This window comes from Corythoichthys intestinalis, chromosome 6, assembly GCF_030265065.1.
Source record: "Corythoichthys intestinalis isolate RoL2023-P3 chromosome 6, ASM3026506v1, whole genome shotgun sequence".
Lineage (NCBI taxonomy): Eukaryota > Metazoa > Chordata > Actinopteri > Syngnathiformes > Syngnathidae > Corythoichthys > Corythoichthys intestinalis.
The window spans coordinates 37,947,300-37,966,215 of NC_080400.1; the positions used below are offsets into that span (position 1 = coordinate 37,947,300).

Here is an 18,916-nt window from a genome sequence, read left to right on the forward strand (position 1 = left end):
GTGCAAAATATTCCGCAAAGGGCTGCAGCTGGTGCGGGTTTCGGTTCCAACCCATTAAGAGGATGTCTTGCAAGCGCAAGTTGATGGCAGTCAGCTGATTCTTGTTTCAGCAGAAACCTCATAGGTTAAACTGTCTGTGCTGGATTAGTTGGAACAAAGACCAGGAACCACTACGGCCCCTGAGGACCAGTTTTCCTACCCCTGGTCTAGTGCATGGTTTAGACTGGCGAAACGTTCATGGGGCAATTATCATCGGATCCTATTGCTAGCAACAATTAGCCTGATTAAAATAAATATTAAATTTCCTGTTATGTAGCCTCTGTGCAATTGATTTATTTTGTTTCATATACACTACAACCACTGAGAACTCCTGCATGGCAAAGCTTTGTACAGATAAGCTTCCTAGAGACTGGCTAACTGATGTGCTTGATGTTGTTTAGCTACCAATTAAGACACATCTGTTAATATTCAAAGCTTCAGTAGCCTCTGTTGGGAACTGTGAGTCACAGCAAGTCTTGGGGGAGCTAGAGTCACAGGACCAGCCTAAAGCTTGTTGATCTGTTGGGTAAACATTAAGGATGTTCACATTTTTTTTTTTTTTTTAAGTCAAACTTCTATTATTAAAAAATAATAATAATACAACAACAACAGTTGATTGAAAACTTACAACCATAAAAGGAATTCAACTGGGAAATACTTTGAAGGTGTGACTCAAAATTTAAAGCAAGGGGCTGGAGAGAAAGACTAAATAAAAAGAACAGACTTATACAAAAGTTGCATGGTTAAAAAACAAAAAATAATAAAACAACATGAATAGACATCAATACAGATAAAATGAATCATCCAGCAATAGGGATGGGAATCGAAATCCGATTCCAATTCCGAACCGGTTCCTAGTGTTTCGAGGCCTCGACATCACAATGAAAAAGCCTTAATGATCCCTTTAACAAATCCTAAAGACGCGTATTGCGTCGTGACGTGTCTTGTTGTCCAGACGCATCAAACTAGCATGGCGCCAAGAACCACTCGCTCCAAAGTTTGGCTACACTTCACCAGGAAAGAGGGTGAAAATGAAAGGCTACGATGGTTTAGCACGAGCATTGCAGTCGTAAACATAACAATGACAGCACGTAGGTTCAAACGCTCGAAAGTGTGTATTCACTTCACGAGGAAAAATTACAACAAAGCGACTTGCAGTCATTGCAAGGTGGAGATCGGGAGGGAATACAACTGCACTGTCCTCACCGAGACGCTAAGGCTCAGTACTGGCTATATAGCTCCCAAATGATGATGCAGAAGACGTTTGTATAATTTGCTGACTTTATTCAACCATCACTTGAAGAGTGAAACTAAAAATAGAAATGAAAGAAATCAATTTCGTCCCCAATAACAAACAGGTTTGCATCAACGTAAATCAGCTATGATACAACAACAATACATACAACAATAACAAACAGTTAGCATGCTTTCGCTAGCATTAGCAGATCATTCAAACCACTGCACAACTGGATTCAAGTGTCCGATCGTGAGTGGAAACACACAACAACAACACAAAAGATGATACATACAGGCGTTGCCTCTAGATAGTTTACAAACATTACCAAAGAACGTAGGCTCGTAGCAGTGTTTCCCTCTCTCACTAACTCGCTCATTCACTTGGATGCTTTGTAGCCGCACTTCTTCTTCGCGTGTAAGCGCACTCTTCTTCAGGTGAGCGCGTTCTTCTTCGCGTGAGGAAGCACAAGGGCGCCCCCACATGAGTGTGAAAGCACCATAAAAACTAAAAGGCATGCATTTTAATATAATGGTAAATAATAAAATAAAGTGTAATGTCCCCGAACTACGGCCCGCGGGCCAGACTCGGCCCACCTCCACATTTGGTTCGGCCCCCTGAAAAATTTTTTTTTCCAATAGTGTTATATATTTCCTAGCTTTATTCTGTGAAGAACCCAGAGAGGGTTATTTGGTTATTATCTATTTAATTAATAGTGTTATTATTATATTATATTATATTATATTATATTATATTATATTATATTATATTATATTATATTATATTATATTATATTATATTATATTATATTATATTATATTATTTACTTTTGTTCCATGAAGAATCCAGAAAGGGTTATTTGATTGTGGCTTTCTGAAAAACAATAATTTTTTACATTTAGGCACTCCTGCAAATCGTCACACCTTTTCTGTTACAAACTGACCCTGGCCCCTCATCAGAGAAGGTAAAAGTTATGTGGCCCTCACAGGAAAAAGTTTGGGGACCCCTGCTTAACACATATTGCCAAAGGCAGAACAATGACCTATATGCCAATATATACCAATATTTTTTATTTCTATTAGAAAAATGTTTCAGTAAAATGTTACACGTTCTCGTGTATTTGTCACTTATTGCCACAGTTAACTATGAGGCTTTGGGCCTCTTTTGACCTCCTTGTGAGTTTGTAAGGTTGTGACTTCTGATTAAACAAATTCGATGCCAATCAAAACGTTTGTGCTTCTTTTTCGCCAAATTAGAATCGATAAGAGAATCGATAAAGAACTGAATCGTTAAGCAATATCAATAATGGAATCGGAATCGTAAAAATCGTTTCAATTCCCATCCCTACCCAGCAGTGACTCCCATTGTAATGTATAATTAAGGCAAGCTCTATTTAACTAATAATGAATATATAGGAGCCTGACTGAGTCCAACAAGAAATATAAAAATATTGATTTTGAAAAATGTAAGCGTGCAGAGCACTTGTGTCCAAACATCGAGGAATTAATGTAAAATGTGATAAATATACAGTAACGTCTGACCTGAAAACCTTGAGTATAACTAAAAATGAAAGACCAAGTTTCTGTATATGGAAACTATACAACGCACTGGTTCACTAGATGTTTTTCTCATTTTATAGACTTGTTTCATGGCCTTATAACCCATAACCCTTTCGTACATGAAAAGGTTGTTGCTCTTAATAATTCTTTACTTGTCTCTTTTTATAGAAACACTACCCATCGTAAATTGTCACAATTTCTCACACTTTGTGGTTAACCTTGAAATGGTACGGCCAGTATCGTTAGTCATCCACCTTTTCATCCCATCCATTTCTATTCAAAGATACATTAGATTTACTAGAATTAACACCAAATATTAGAAACTAAAATCAACACTTCTCATTTGTATCTTGAATATTGTAAAATATACTAATGTATGGTATCTGTATGTTATGAATCTCTGTGCGACTTCAGACTCATTTTGCTACGCCATATCACAGTCACACACTGTGCAAGTGTGTGAATGTGGATGAATAATAATCAACGGTACCTTTTTGGTTCGATCATAGTGTATCCCGGATTCTGGAATCATGGTTGTAGAGTTTCCATGCGATCCTGATCCAACATGTGTCACAGAGGCCGACAAGGGAGGTTGTGGAACCCCTAAGATTGTGATGTTCTCAAAATGTAGGTTGTTTGGATCTCTGTAGCCAGCATGTATAACCTGCATGGTCAGTACCCCCTAATAAAACAGTTAATAATTAATTTCGGGTGGATTTTTTAAAAATCCAATAGGATAAAAAAATGTCACCTTATTTATCATTTTTTTAGTTCATTGTGTGTGGGGTTTGGGGGTGTATGAATATGTATTTTGGATCAAACAAAGTTTGAGCAGAGTAGGTAGAATCAGTCTTTAGTCACTTTCTGTACCAGAAATGTCTTCGCTGTTTTTAAACTTTGAACTTGATTCCAAATCAGACAGGATGTAATGGCTGGATTTAAAGCAAAACAATTGTGCAAGGGAGACTCACATAGATAACAGTGAATTTGTAGAGGATGTAGTTGCCTTTTTTGAACGTCTCTGTGAAAAATAGAGAACAGATGTTTGAATTTGTCACAGTGATTTGATATAGCTGGTGTTCTGTCACACTGAGTAACTGACCTTCATTTGTTCATCTGTGTGAGCGGAATGTTTAAACAGCTCTGCTATATGCATTTTCAGTTTGTAAGTTAAGCATCCTTAATGGTATACATGCATTAAAAAAAAGTAAAAATCGTCATCGTCCTTTCCATTAGTACACATTACCATTATCCTTTAAATTCGTATTGTAAAAATTGGGATCACTAAATTACTTAGTGGACTAAATATAATTAAAACATAGATAAAATGACGAACTGATGTGCTCCAAGTAATCAAAAATGCCTGCAAAAAATGTAAAGTAGATTTGTGGTTTGCTATCGTATTGGGATAAACGTAAACCTAATCAAAGAACCATTACCTCGGGAATCTCCATCATCCCAGAACAGCTCCCCTGCAGCCTGGCCTTGGTCGTCCAGAGCAATGATCAAACCCATGGGGTTGCGTCGACTATAGACCAGAATAAGAGAGAAACAACTTTGAAATGCATCAGTAAATATGGAATCATCCATTGGGACATCTGGCTCGGCTTTTAAAAGGCAACTTGGAGGCAGTGAATGTTCATATTCCATGTTGGGTGCAACAAACTCAGTCCATCGCCACCCTGTTTCATTGGTGCAGCGACCCGAAGGGGGGGCGAGGTTTTGGGAGCCTGAGTGTAACAGATGCCATAGTGGCTGTGCAAGACTACTTTTAAAAACCTCACAGGAGCAAAGCCTCTACATCACGCATTGTACATTTTCCCCCTCCTCTAACCACAGTGTAAACATTGAGCACACCAACAAAGTTCTCACTCTTTTTTTTTTTTTTCTTTCACCTATCTCATGGGTATCCAACTCCGGTCCTCGAGAGCCCCTATCCAGCTTGTCTTCCATGTCTCCCTCCTTCAACACACCTGACTCAAATAATCAGGATTGTTATCAGGCTCCTGCAGAGCTTGCTGATGAGCTGATCATTTGATTCAGGTGTTTTAAAGGAGGGAAACATGAAAAACAAGCTGGATAGGGGCCCAGGAGGACTGGAGTTGAATGCCCCTGACCTATCCTATTCAGCTCCTTAGACACAGAGAATGGGAATCTGAGTGTGTTGCTTTGGCTTTGCATATGCTAAAATTGGGAATCGCAGTGTCCTTATAGACTGAACAGTTTTAATGTGAAACATGGACATTTGATTAACTCCCACTGTAGTTATTCATATTGTTTTATTTATTTATTTTTTTTTAGGAGAAAGCAAGGGGCAGGAAGGGGTTTCAGGGGGACAGAAAGAAATCAAGTAAAAAGACGAGAGGAATAAACAAACAAAGAATACATTGAACACAAATGCTACCTGTAAATGTAGTGGTGCTATCGTTATTTAATTATATTTACCAGATATTTACCACACCTTGAGGAGGGGGTGTGGTGACCGAAGGAAAAAAGGAGGGAAGGCAAAACAGTATTATGAAAATCACATATAAATGATAAGTTGACATCCTACTCTTTGCTGCCTGATCGCTATTCCTGACACTGACAATCTCATTTACTTGAATGTGCCAAGTTTCACCTGGCCTTGCTGTTATATGATAGCCCCTTTCCCATTTACTGGGTTTGGTTACCCAAACAGTCCCCACAATTCTACCACTGGGATTTTGGTTCAGTGTAAAGTGTGTTTGTGCATCAATACCTGTATGTGGTGGTGACGTCTGGTTTCTGCGTGGGGAGAACTGCACCGCCTCTTATGTGTAAACCAAGCTTGTCACCTGGTAGATGCAGTTTAATCTTTTGTCTGCGCTCCGATAATGGTTTCATCTGATTATTAAGACAACATAATACATTATAAAGTTTATCTACATGCAGCTCTGGGGCTTCATACTACCAGTACACTTTGTAATTCGTTCTGTATACAAATCTGGCCTTGTTTAAAAAAATATATTTTGGATATTCCTCCAGAGATCCTCTCATTCATTGCTACTGAGCCCAAATAGTGCACACTCAATTTCTGATCTCCTGGGAAGTGAATCTTTATAGAAGGCCAAAATAATTTGAAAAGTTTTTCAATCACCATCCTATTGCAGGTCCTCTCATCTTCATATATGATGATCGTGTTCCTTTGTTCTCTACTTTCCCCATTTAGGTGTGTGCCAGTTTATGCAGTATATTGCTATGGCTGTGTGTGGGTCTAATGCTAGCACATCCCTACAAGCAATTTTTTTTTTTTTAATCTGGCTGTCCTAAATGCAGCCTGTCCATTCAATGGAACATATCATGTAAGAAATATTTTAATAAAGTCCATAGGTACCTAACTTAAATAAATGTCTTCTTAATTATTCTAATCAGATAAGATGAAAATTAAAAAATGCTTATTTGTGAAATATAATATTTTCTGTTTTATTTCTGAGTTGATAAAATTCCAACAATTAAATCATAAAAGTTCTACAAAATTAAAATGAATCCAACTTTCACAAGCCTATTTCTCAAATTTCTTTAATTTTTTGCTAATGTTGAAATGGGAAAAGTATGTCACGCTGTGTTTGCACCTTGCATTTAATTCACATTCTGGCTTTGTGAAAAACATTCTCTGTTAGTCCATATTTCTTGCACTAGACCAGTAGCCCGTTTCCTTCCTCCACCTACCTAGATAACCACCAGTTACTAAACTAGGACAAGGGACGAGCGATGAGAAACAAAATCTAATCATCCATCAGATCAACAACCGCTTTACATCACCAGTTCGACGTCGAAACGAAGATCCCAGAGGGACTCAACACCTCTTTTATCTCTCCCTAAAGGCGATGGTCTCCCCGCGCTCATCTGTGCCACTGCTTTCACTCTATCTTTGTCTCTAGTCTTGCTCTGTCTTATCTCTCTTGTCTCCCACACCCTGACAAAGAACTTCATGCATAGACTTTCATGTGATACTGTGTTCATTGTGTGTGCCAATGCCTCTATTACAGATAAGCCTCCTTGTAATCATTCTCTTGAGCACTACATTTACCATTTGATTGCACCTGTAGAATTGAAACATTCTTGTACAATAAACTAATTCAGCAAAAAATCTAATTGAGTTTATTCATAATCCCGCTTCCTCATTGAAGGAGCTCGTATTTATTGTATCACAATATACTATTTTTTTCTCTAATGACATTTGTAAATCACTTGTTTTTAAATTGAATTAGATCATAATAGGTGACCGGGTCTTTCCAAGGCTCAACTTGTGTTGTTGATGTGACTAACATCACCAATTTGGTGATAGGATAACTAGCCAGTTGGGGATTGTAGATACAGTTGGTTTGAGCAAATAGTGTTGTTATCTTTTTTTTTTCCCCACACAAACTGTTGTGTCGATGGAACTTTGTTGTGACACAGCATCCCCACAATTAAGGAGACTAAGGAAAGGAGGAAAATTTAACTCTTGTCACTAACTCAAGTTCAAAAAAAAGAATTGGAGAGCCCTCTATTTTAAATCAAGGGTTAATTTATCCAGTATGCAGATCAGTATATATGGACAACTGCAACCACTAATGATGTCAATGGAAATAAATAAAAGTCAAATCTGAAACATTAATCTTCTATTAGTATTAGAGCTGAAAAGAATACTCGAGCAACTCGAGTAACTCGAGTTTAAAAATTGATCCGAGTAATTTTATTCACCTCGAGTAATCGTTTATTTTGACAGCTCTAAGCATCACGTTTCGCTCGGACTACTTTTAATCCGGGACAACGCGCTGACGTCACGTACGTAGAGGAAGAAGCAATAAAAAAAATATAAAAAACATTTCCGCAGCCGACATCCGCTCCAAACTACGCCGAGATTGCTAAAAACTAGCCCGTATGATGTTAAGTTGGTAGCAGGTATCATCTGATGAGTCTCATAGAGATCACATGTATGTTGAACTAGATGCAAAATGACAGACTCGGCCGCGTCTGGGCAGCGTTAATAAACAGCCGCCATCTTAAAGCAGTAATGCGCTAAGCGCTAATAAAGAGCGCTAAGCGCTAATAAATAAGATTAACGTTACTGTCTGAGTCACTAGCTCACGTAACGTTAGCCCTGCGGAGGGTTAGGTTTCTATTAATTATGACCACTTTCGATGCGTGGCTAACGTGTCTTACATACAGGCTTTAACATAACATAGCTTTGTGGAGTGATAAGGGTGTAAAATAAAAATTCAATAATGCTAACTATCAATTTTAGCTTAATAGTCATTGCTGGATAAAATACCAAGTAGCACTGGTCCCTAATGTGCTCCAATACAGCTGTATCATACATTTATTTTAAACACTGCAAAAACTTACAGTTTAGACTAACTTAAAACTTAACGAGAACTTAAAAATGGCTTGACACAAAAAGAAATTTAATTGAAACACGTGGGAAAAAAGACATTTTTAGGTGTATATATATACATATATATAAATATATATATATATATATATATATGTATATTTTTTTAATAAGATCTAAAGGTTTTTTTTAATGAGAGCAGTGAATTTGTCTTTTTTTTAATTCTAGTTATATCTGAGATGCAATTGTTGGCTGTTTTCAACAATATACATCGAAAATAAAGACATTGATTGACTGAAAACGGTTCAAGATTAGATGAAATGTCTTGTTTTCTCATGTATATTTATAATTGCTCTTCACCTAAAAATATATTTGTTTCATCCGATTACTCGATTAATCGATAGAATTTTCAGTCGATTACTCGATTACTAAAATATTCGATAGCTGCAGCCCTAATTACTATTATTCGTAATAATATTATTATTGTTATTACCCATTGTCGTGTCATAGCTTCAGGTCAAAAAGAAATGTTTTCAGCCTACAGAAAATATTACGGAGTTGGCCTCACTTTTCCTATAATTTTGTAGGGTAGTGCAATGTGAACAGTCATTGATATATTTGGGTTAAATGCATGTCTCTGAGATTTAATGTATACATGAAAACACAATAGCCCATTTAATGCCATACTTTTCAATTAAAATATATTTTATAATTATCCATTGTTAAATAACAGCATAGTAAATGTACAGTATGTCAAAAATAAAACCTAAAATGTAAGGTCAGGAGTTCCATTATGGAAAAGGTGAAATACTGTACATTAAATATATCCCACAATAAAAACTCTTACCGTCTCGTAGTCATACCACAAAGCATCCGGGATATAGGTTTCCAACATAATCACACCCTGCAAAAAAATGACAATAATTGTCATGCATTAAGACATTTCAATTAAATGTGAAATGGAATTAAAAAGGAAAAGAAAAAATCCTAATCTTAATCTTCCTGGCCCTCTGCTAAAGTTATCTTAAATTGTGTGATGATAGAAGTATTCTAAAAAAAAAAAAAAAACATTAACACAATAAGTAACAACTTACTATAGATTTTTTTTTTTTTTTTTTTCATTTTAAACATTTTACAGTTTCATTTCTACACAGTTTCTTTTTATAGTCCAGTATACACCCCACATGCACCTCATGATGGGAAAGACCAAATCCAGTGACAACAGTTGACTATTTTTGATGGCTTGAGATGACGGACAGACAAGAGCAATCAATAGAAGAGCACCAGCCCTTTAATAGCATTGTCAGATCATGGCTCTTTCTGACAGGGAGGAAGACAGCACATACATAAACACAGAGAACACTGAGTGAAGGCGCCACAGGTCCTTCTCAAAAAGACCAAATTTTTAATAACAATATGTCAGTGTTGCCAAGCCAGACTGCCCATCAAAAGCATGTCATGTCATCTCTTTAGCAGCATGTTTTTTTGGGTTTAATCTAAAGGTACCAAAGAAAAGAAAGGCTTCGTATTGCTACTTGCACTGCTGCCAGATGTCAGTCAGGGGTATAGGGCATGAGGTCCATTTCCACGCCTACATTAGCGAAGCAATCTTTTTAAACCAAAAGGTAGCTCAGAACTTCATATGCATGTGATACTTTGATCAGTCGGTATTGGCGAGGAAGCAAGCAGCACAGAAAATGAGCGAGGTGAAAGAGATGCTGGATGAAATGGAAAAAGGATCACTCGCATGATTGACAGCGCCTGATAAGGAGAATCAAGATGAATTTGGAACCAACATTTGATGTAAGTAAGAAATAAAAAGAAAAGTGAAAAATTGGTCAAATGATGATATGGATGGTGACCAGAGGGGATGATGGGAAGCAAGTCAATAGATCTACCCTGTTATCCACAAAGATCAAGGTTAGTGCAGCTACTGAACTGAATGGTGGAGCGCAAGCATCATTAGAGCACTGAATAAGCAATTGGATAGAATGATGAATGAAGAAGGACAGTGGATTAAGGTTAAGGAGAGCAATGTAAGATAGAATGTAATGTTAACAGAAAATAGTCGGCAATATGTACTTTGATTACTTTGTTGTCAGCAATTTACCACTACCTATTGTACTTGGAATTATGAATTATTGAGTGATCTTAATACATTTCCAAAATGCACTACCCTGAGAGGGGTCTAATACACTGGCTGATTATAACGACACTTTGCAGAAAGAGAAACGAGAGGAATTTTTGACAATGCACATGCCATTGTCACTGCCTATTACAGTTAAATTTTTTTAGTTGCGGTGACCATGCAGACATTTTCCAGGACTGCTTAATGAGATGCATAAATGAATAACTCGGGAATTGCCCAACACCATTTGCTATTTTTGTAAGCATGTGTTTCCTATCTCTCGAACCTCTTGCTAATGAAACGACCATTAGGTTTGGTCACCATGGTTGTGTTTAAAAAGTTAAAATAAAAAAAAAAAACAAGAAAAAAAAAAAAAAAAAAAAAAAAAAAAAAAAAAAAAAAAAACTAAACTAAAATGATGCAAACCATCTCTCAATTAAAATCCAAGCCACAGTTGCATAAAATGAACAGCTTTTGTAAAAATATCAAAGTTAAAGCAATGACAGCACCTAGTAAAAATGACCTTCATGTGAAAGAAGATTGCACAAAGTATTACGTTTGCAAATTGTGCATTTCTTAGACCACAGGTGTCAAACCGATTCCAGAAAGGGCCAAGTGGGTGCTGGATTTTGTTCCAACCGATACCGTGCCGAGAGTTTAACCAATGAACTTCCTGCTGAAACAAGCAGCACCTGACAAAGTTTAACTGATTACACATGTAAAAGATCTAATTGGTGAAAAGGTGTCCTCTTCATTGGTTGGAAAGCAAACCTGCACCCACTTGGCCCTTTCTGGAATCGGTTTGAAACCTGTGATTTAGACGCACATACTCAGGGCGTTGTCTATCGCTTTAAGGCTCTTGTGAATAATATTTTAAATACCTTAAGAAAACAACTGTTCATAGCCAAAACATGAAAACATCTCTGACAAGTGTCCACATGAAAACACTTCGTGAAGGTAGATGATATTAACTAGTTTTAAATGGCCAATGGCCGCTAATGTTTCAATGTGCTACGAATTATGCTGCCTCAGGAATCAGGATTTCTTAGTGAGGTCTGTTCCAATCAACAAAGAAAATGGGACCATGACTTACACTCTGAATGCATGCATTATTTATTTATTTAGTTGGCAGTAATGTAGGTACTGTATTTTCTGTACTATTAGGCGCACCTTCAATAAATTACCTATTTTAAAAGTGTTTTCATGTGTAAGGCATGCCATATTATAAGGTGCAGTGGCAGTAGTAGTAGTAGTAGTAGTGGTAGTAGTAGTAGTAGTAGTAGTAGTGGTTGGGAATGTCATGCCATGAATAACCAATATTGATCCATATACGAGGCGCATCGGATTATAAGGCGCACTGTCGGCTTTTGAGAAATTTAAGACTTCCAGGTGCACCTTATTTTGTGGAAATTATGGTACTTGTAAATGGACAGCCTTGAATCAAAAGGCTTCAATTGTAAAATAAAGCACATGGGGGATACATTGTATTTTGCATGAAGTTTGAATCAATCTTTTTTAGGAGTGCTCACAAAGGCAGCTGGATTATTGAGGAAACTGTTGCCAATTTGATACTGCTCCCCAAGCATTAGTATTATTGTTGGCAATGGAGTTCTTTGACTGTTTCCCCCAATATTGGGGTTGTTTCGTACATTTGTTGTATTATTGACCTTTCAGAAAGCTCTGTAGAAAATTTGCCTCGTTTCCATTAGCTGTTACAAACCTCTTCTTTGTATCCGTTGTAATGCACTTCTGTGATTTTATTTTATTTTTTTAATAAACAGAGCTTCAAACACAGTTTGAAGTAAAGATGTCCCGATCGATCGGCATCCGATCACGTCATTTTCAAAGTATCGGAATCGGTACTTAATATCGGAAAAAATATCGGACATGCCTTTTTTTTAATATATATATATATTTTTTAATTAAATCGTTTTCTAATTGTATTTCACGTTACAGACAAAATGTCTTACACTCATTCAGAGTCTTTAGTTTTGGCTTAAAGTAGGACTGTCAAATTTATCGCGTTAACGGCGGTAATTAATTTTTAAAAAATTAATCACATTAAAATATTTAATGCAATTATCGCATGCACCGCACGACCCACTCACGCATTGTCGCGTTCAATCTATAAAGGCGCCGTTTTACCTATATATAGAGCTAAAAAGCAGTGTAAAATGAGTAGAGTGAATTTAGGCAGTCTTAGGAGCCTTTATTTATTTGGCTAATGCCTTAAAATCCCCCTCTCAACAATTAAAAATATCGTGGGAAGCAATGTGGGGAAGAAAGGTAGTAGTTGATCTTTTTCTTAACACCATATGTTATTTCCAGGGGTGCACATAAGTGGTCCGCATGCGCGCATGCGTACTGGACGTAGACAAACGCGCTGGCCCTCAACGGCTTCCATACGCTTTTGCGTACCGATGGCTGACCACTGTATTTGCGGCGGACACGAGAAAATAACTTCTCAAAATGTCGAAGAGGCAGGCCACACCGAGTAATTACTTCCGTGTTCCCCCACCCCCGTCAAAAGACAGACAGACGACAGAGACGTCACTGGAGCTACCGAAAAAAATGACTTTTGCTGAAATGTGGCTACAGGAGGTACCGTGGCTAGAAGCAAATGATGCTCGCACGGAAATGCGGTACAAAATGTGCCTTGAGAATCCCAATGTCGCCGATAAGAGCAGCGCATTTTATGTAGGGTCAAAGAATTTCAGCCATCCAAACTTTGAAAAGCACGAAAAAAACAGAGAGCATGTGGCAATTAAGCAAACTATTGATGTCAAACAGGACCCCACTCGCCCTATGGACAAGTGGCGGAATAGGGCGGAATAAAGGTAATGACATGCACTGACAAACGTGTTTTTGCTTGCATTTTACAAAGCTAAACATGCACATTCAATGAGGTCTTATGAGGAGGACATCCCACTTTTAAAAAGGCTTGGAGTTAATGTGGGAGCCGCATAATGCCCTTTATTTTGAATTGGTGCTTTTTATTTCTTTACATTTCACTTCAAAGTAATGGCAATTTTGTTGTGCCAGTTGATGTTAATCAAGCATTAATTGTTAATATAATTAATTAAAGTTAATTAATTAATAATCAAATTTAGGCGGGTCGGCTCTCAAGCTCAATGAGGACCAAGTCACATCTCCAGGTCCTCCTCTGAGAACCTGGGCAAAAAAATTATGTGCACCCCTGGTTATTTCTCAACGCTGAGAATATATATCAATTGGTGTCACAACCCACAGTCATGGTTGCACTTCCCATCATGCATTTGGGCTTAACAGTTAAATGGCTACAGTATCATTTACTGAAAGCTCAACAAATACACTAGATGGCAATATTTAGTCACAAAATACAAAGTCACATTTATCCTTTAAGAATTACAATTCTTTCTATCCGTGGATCCCTCTCACAGAAAGAATGTTAATAATGTAAATGCCATCTTGAGGATTTATTGTCATAATAAACAAATACAGTACTTATGTACTGTATGTTGAATGTATATATTCGTCCGAGTTTTATTCATTTTTTTCTTAATGCATTGTCAAAATGTATATGATCGGGAAAAATTATCGGGAATGATTGGAATTGAATCGGGAGCAAAAAAAAGCAATCGGATCGGGAAATATCGGGATCGGCAGATACTCAAACTAAAACGATCGGGATCGGATCGGGAGCAAAAAAACATGATCAGAACAACCCTAGTTTGAAGTATTCCCAACTTTTCCACAATCACACCAATTGAACAACACCATTCTATAATTCACAAGGGGCCATGCTAAACTGCTCGTTAATCAGACCACTCTGACATGACTGCAATTGCTGTATGTGCACATACAGATGCCTGTACAGTGTAGCACAGTACTACTGGAAACTTAGCACTTGCACATTACTACGCGCACTCGCTCACACACTTCCATCTACACTTCTAATCTGCTTGTAATGAGGTCAGCGCTCTCATTAGAGCTGAAAAAAATGAGAGAGGGTATGAAAGAGGAAGAAAGAGGGATGACAGGAGTGGAGGGCAACAAAGCAAATCCCATGTCATGTTTTCCCTGTGGAGGTCAGTGTGAGTGAGTGTGTGATTGTGAGTGTCAGACGGGTGTCATCCCAGCTGCATAACACATGATGCATTAAAAATGTTCTATTTGAAATGTTTGTGTCCCCAGAGGTCAGTAGTTCTGTTAAATGGTGACTAACCGGGTCCAGAACAGGTGTGATGAGCAGGTGTTTCCCCCAGAGAAACTGGCGATCCAGCTTCCAGGTTTGCTCGTCAGAATAAAACCTTAGGAGCAAAGGGTGAATGGTAAAATATCAGTTAAATATGTTAATAAGTTTAATGAGTCAAAAATCTTTACGGAAATAAATTTTGGATTCGAAAAGTTTTATTTGTTTCCGTGTACCCTTGTAGGCTATGTGTGTGCTTATACTGTAACACAATAATATGCAAATATTTTTAGACTGTACAGTACAAAAACAAATTAAAATATCATAATTATTGGACTATGAGCCGCTACTTTACATTACAGGTAGCCATTTGCCATTAATTTTTAAGTGGACTTTGTCCGCAGCAAGCATAGAGGTCAAGGTAAAGTGGATTTTATTTTTTATAGTAAATGTAGTCGTTTGCTTTTTTTTATGGTCAGACTGCCCCAGAGAACACAAGTGCCACAAGTGGTGTGTGGCTCACTGTACAGGGCACTGCATGCGGAGGACACATTAGGTGTGTTAATGTTAATTTTCTAAATAAATAATGAATCTTGATTTTGATAAATCAAATGCTTCTGTGTAACATCTCTCTCTGTGAATGCTCAATATTAAGACATGAAAATATGTGGTTTTAGTCAAGTGTCGGGAAAGTATGGATTTTTCCTTAAATTTAATCAAATTTGGCCTGTACTAAGTTACAGTATGTTTTAGAAAATAAAACAAGAAGTGTTATATATAGACTGCAATTATACTTACAAATAAATGAATAAATTAACATGTATTCGCATATTGTGCTGGATAAAGAGCTTACTTTATCTTAGATTTCCTCGAAGTTACACTTGTGCTGTGGGACTCACATTATTCAAAATGACTTACTCATGCATGAGGGGACGCACAACAGTCTCCCCTGTGGTGCTGGCTTTGAAGAACAGTGTGTAGAGGTACGGCAGCAGTGTGTAACGAATACTCAGGTAGTGTTTGGAGCTCTCCAACAGAGTACCCCCATATGCGGCTGGATCCTGAGGCTGTAGACAACATCAGTTAGTAGGACTAGGGCTGGTGAACAAGAACCTCACTTCCCCTTTTGAGGGAAAACATATACAGTATATGAACTTGCAAAGCAGTGTTGTAGTCTCACTACAAGTATCACATTTAAAGATTGCATTGTGTATTTACACATTCATCTTTTATTTACCCTCTGTCATGTTCACACAACCGAAATCCAAACACTGTAGCATTCTGGGAAAGCCTTTTCCTTCATGTTTTTTTCCCCCAAGTAAAGTAGATGCGAAAATGGCTATACATAACACAACTGGAAGCACAGCAGAGCAGCACACTGTGCTACACTGAACCAAACTCTGGCAACATTGTCCAAATATTGGATATATGGAAATACTGTACTGCCTACACAGCAAAAATATGAAATTGTTTTGTGTTTTTTTTTCAAATTGTTAAAAAAAGATTCTTTCCGCTGGGATGCAAATGTATCCGGTACTTGTGACCAAATTGTCAATACAAACACACATACAGATCTGTGAGCAGACTTGCTAACCACTCGACCACTCTTTTGCCGTGCCACCCTTTCATTTGAAGTTATTCAGGGAAAATGGAAGTTAAACTCATCTTTAGAAGTGTAAAGTTGTCCAAGTCTTGTTTCTAAAGAGGCTTAAATTTAAATGATGTAAGTTAAGCACATTCGTCAACTCCTGTGCTAAAAGGTGTATTTAAAACTTCAAATATAAAATCATTCAAATATTAAAATTAAAAAAATTAAAAAATTCAAAATAAATGTGATCAATAACTAGTTAACTATGGACTGCAATCACTTCACAGCACTAGTATCAACATTGATAAAATAATGAATTGTTTGAAGAAAAAAAATGCCAGTTAACCATGAGAAAAATGTGATTAATCGCAATTTAAAATTTTAATCGATTGACAGCACTAATATAAATATAATTTTTTTTTTCTTTTTTTTTTTTTTTTTTTTTTTTTTCACTTTCAGCTACAATATACTGGACTGTCTCAGGAAATTAGAATACACAATATTCTAATTTTTTGAGACAGTCCTGTGTCTCTTTTCCTGAGACAGTCCAGTAATTATTTATTTATTTTTCATTGTATACACATACACACACACATTCACCGGTCAGAAAGAATGAAACTCAAAACACATCTTGACCATGATGGAAGACTCTTCTTTGTTTGAATGTTTGAATTAAAAAACATACAAACAAACAAACAAACAAAAACTACCAGTAAATTAATGTAATATAAAACAGCCATATTCTTTTTTTAGTTTAAAAAGGCCAATTAGCTGCTAACTGCCCATTGTCTTTTTTTATCTGCTAATAACCTAATGGTTTTGCAACCTCTGACCGTGTTGAAAAGAGTGTGCATGTAGGTGAGTGTACACATGCGCATACAAGTGTGTGGGTGTGTTTATATGGCTAGGTGATTAGAGCCAGGATTAGGTTAGAGCAAAGGGCACATACAGTGGGGCAAATAAGTAGTCAACCACTAACTGTGCAAGTTCTCCCACTTGAAAATATTAGAGGCCTGTAATTGTCAACATGGGTAAACCTCAACCATGTGAGACAGAATTTGGAAAAAAAACAGAAAATCACATTGTTTGACTTTTAAAGAATTTATTTGCAAATCATGGTGGAAAATAAGTATTCCTCCATGAAGATCTCCTCCAGAGCAGTGATGTTTTGGGGCTGTCGTTGGGCAACACGGACTTTCAACTCCCTCCACAGATTTTCTATGGGGTTGAGATCTGGAGACTGGCTAGGCCACTCCAGGACCTCGAAATGCTTCTTACGAAGCCACTCCTTTGTTGCCCTGGCTGTGTGTTTGGGATCATTGTCATGCTAAAAGACCCAGCCACGTCTCATCTTCAATGCCCTTGCTGATGGAAGGAAATTGTCACTCAAAATGTCTCGATAAATGGCCCCATTCATTTTTTCCTTTACACAGATCAGTTGTCCTGGTCCCTTTGCAGAAAAACAGCCCCAAAGCATGATGTTTCCACCCCCATACTTCACAGTAGGTATGGTGTTCTTTGGATGCAATTCAGTATTCTTTCTCCTCCAAACACGAGAGTTCTATTTTGGTTTCATCTGACCATAACTCATTCTCCCAGTCCTCTTCTGGATCATCCAAATGCTCTCTAGTGAACCGCAGACGGCCCTGGACGTGTACTGGCTTCAGCAGGGGGACACATCTGGCAGTGCAGGATTTGAGTCCCTGGTGGCGTATTGTGTCACTGATAGTAGCCTTTGTTACTGTGGTCCCAGCTCTCTGTAGGTCATTCACTAGGTCCCCCCTTGTTGTTCTGGGATTTTTGCTCGCCGTTCTTGTTATCATTTTGACGCCACGGGTGAGATCTTGCATGGAGCCCGAGATCGAGGGAGATTATCAGTGGTCTTGTATGTCTTCCATTTTCTAATAATTGCTCCCACAATTGACTTCTTTACACCAAGCGTTTTACCTATGGCAAATTCAGTCTTCCCAGCCTGGTGCAGGTCTACAATTTTGTCTCTGGTGTCATTCGACAGCTCTTAGGTCTTGGCCATGGTGGAGTTTGGAGTGTGACTCACTGAGATTGTGGACAGGTGTCTTTTATACCGATAATGCCTTAAAACAGGTGCCATTAATACAGGTAACGAGTGGAGCCTCGTTAGACCTCGTTAAAAGAAGTTAGACCTCTTTGACAGCAAGAAATCTTGCTTGTTTGTAGGTAACCAAATACTTATTTTCCACTCTAATTTGGAAATAAATTATTTAAAAATCAAACAATGTGATTTTCTGTTTTTTTTTTTTTCACATTCTGTCTCTCATGGCTGACGTTTACCCATGTTGATAATTACAGGCCTCTCTAATCTTTTCAAGTAGGAGAACTTGCACAATTGGTGGTTGACTAAATACTTATTTGCCCCACTGTATTAGCTGTTTCATTTGGCAAATTAATACAATCCACGAGATTCCATTGTAACTTCTCCATCTTTGTTGCACTGATGAGCATGCAAATGTCAGATTTATTTTCAGAGCCTTTATTTTTATGCTGTTCACCACTCCCCAGTCATTTATGCTAATCAGAAAATAATCAGTGCTTAATGTCTATTTGGGTTGGAAAAAGTACCAAAACAAGTAACATACTGTTAAATTGATTTAATATTACTCAACTTAATTTTACTCATCTAAAATTATAAGTACTGGTGTAAAACTCCACTGAAAGTATAAAGTAGCATTTAAAATTTACTCATATTAAAAGTTACTTAGTTACTTTTGTATGTGTGTGTGTGTGTGTGAGGAGGGAAACCTTTTGTTTCAAAAGTGACTTACACTCACCGGCCACTTTATTAGGTACACCTGTCCAACTGCTCATTAACACTTAATTTCT

At 37.4% G+C, this 18,916-nt stretch overlaps 1 protein-coding gene across 4 annotated transcripts in view; it reads right to left on the reverse strand.

Moving 5' to 3' along the window:
- The window catches only part of si (sucrase-isomaltase), a 120,332-nt gene that overhangs the window by 44,608 nt on the left and 56,808 nt on the right, over positions 1 to 18,916 (reverse strand). For all 4 annotated transcript variants that reach the window (XM_057839545.1, XM_057839544.1, XM_057839543.1 and 1 more), the window contains exons 18-24: positions 15,388 to 15,536; positions 14,503 to 14,587; positions 9,018 to 9,074; positions 5,573 to 5,697; positions 4,272 to 4,360; positions 3,804 to 3,853; positions 3,323 to 3,514 (exon numbers count right to left, since the gene is read on the reverse strand). In XM_057839545.1, the coding sequence (XP_057695528.1) occupies positions 3,323 to 3,514; positions 3,804 to 3,853; positions 4,272 to 4,360; positions 5,573 to 5,697; positions 9,018 to 9,074; positions 14,503 to 14,587; positions 15,388 to 15,536 (747 nt within the window). The remainder of the gene's footprint in view (positions 1 to 3,322; positions 3,515 to 3,803; positions 3,854 to 4,271; positions 4,361 to 5,572; positions 5,698 to 9,017; positions 9,075 to 14,502; positions 14,588 to 15,387; positions 15,537 to 18,916) is intronic.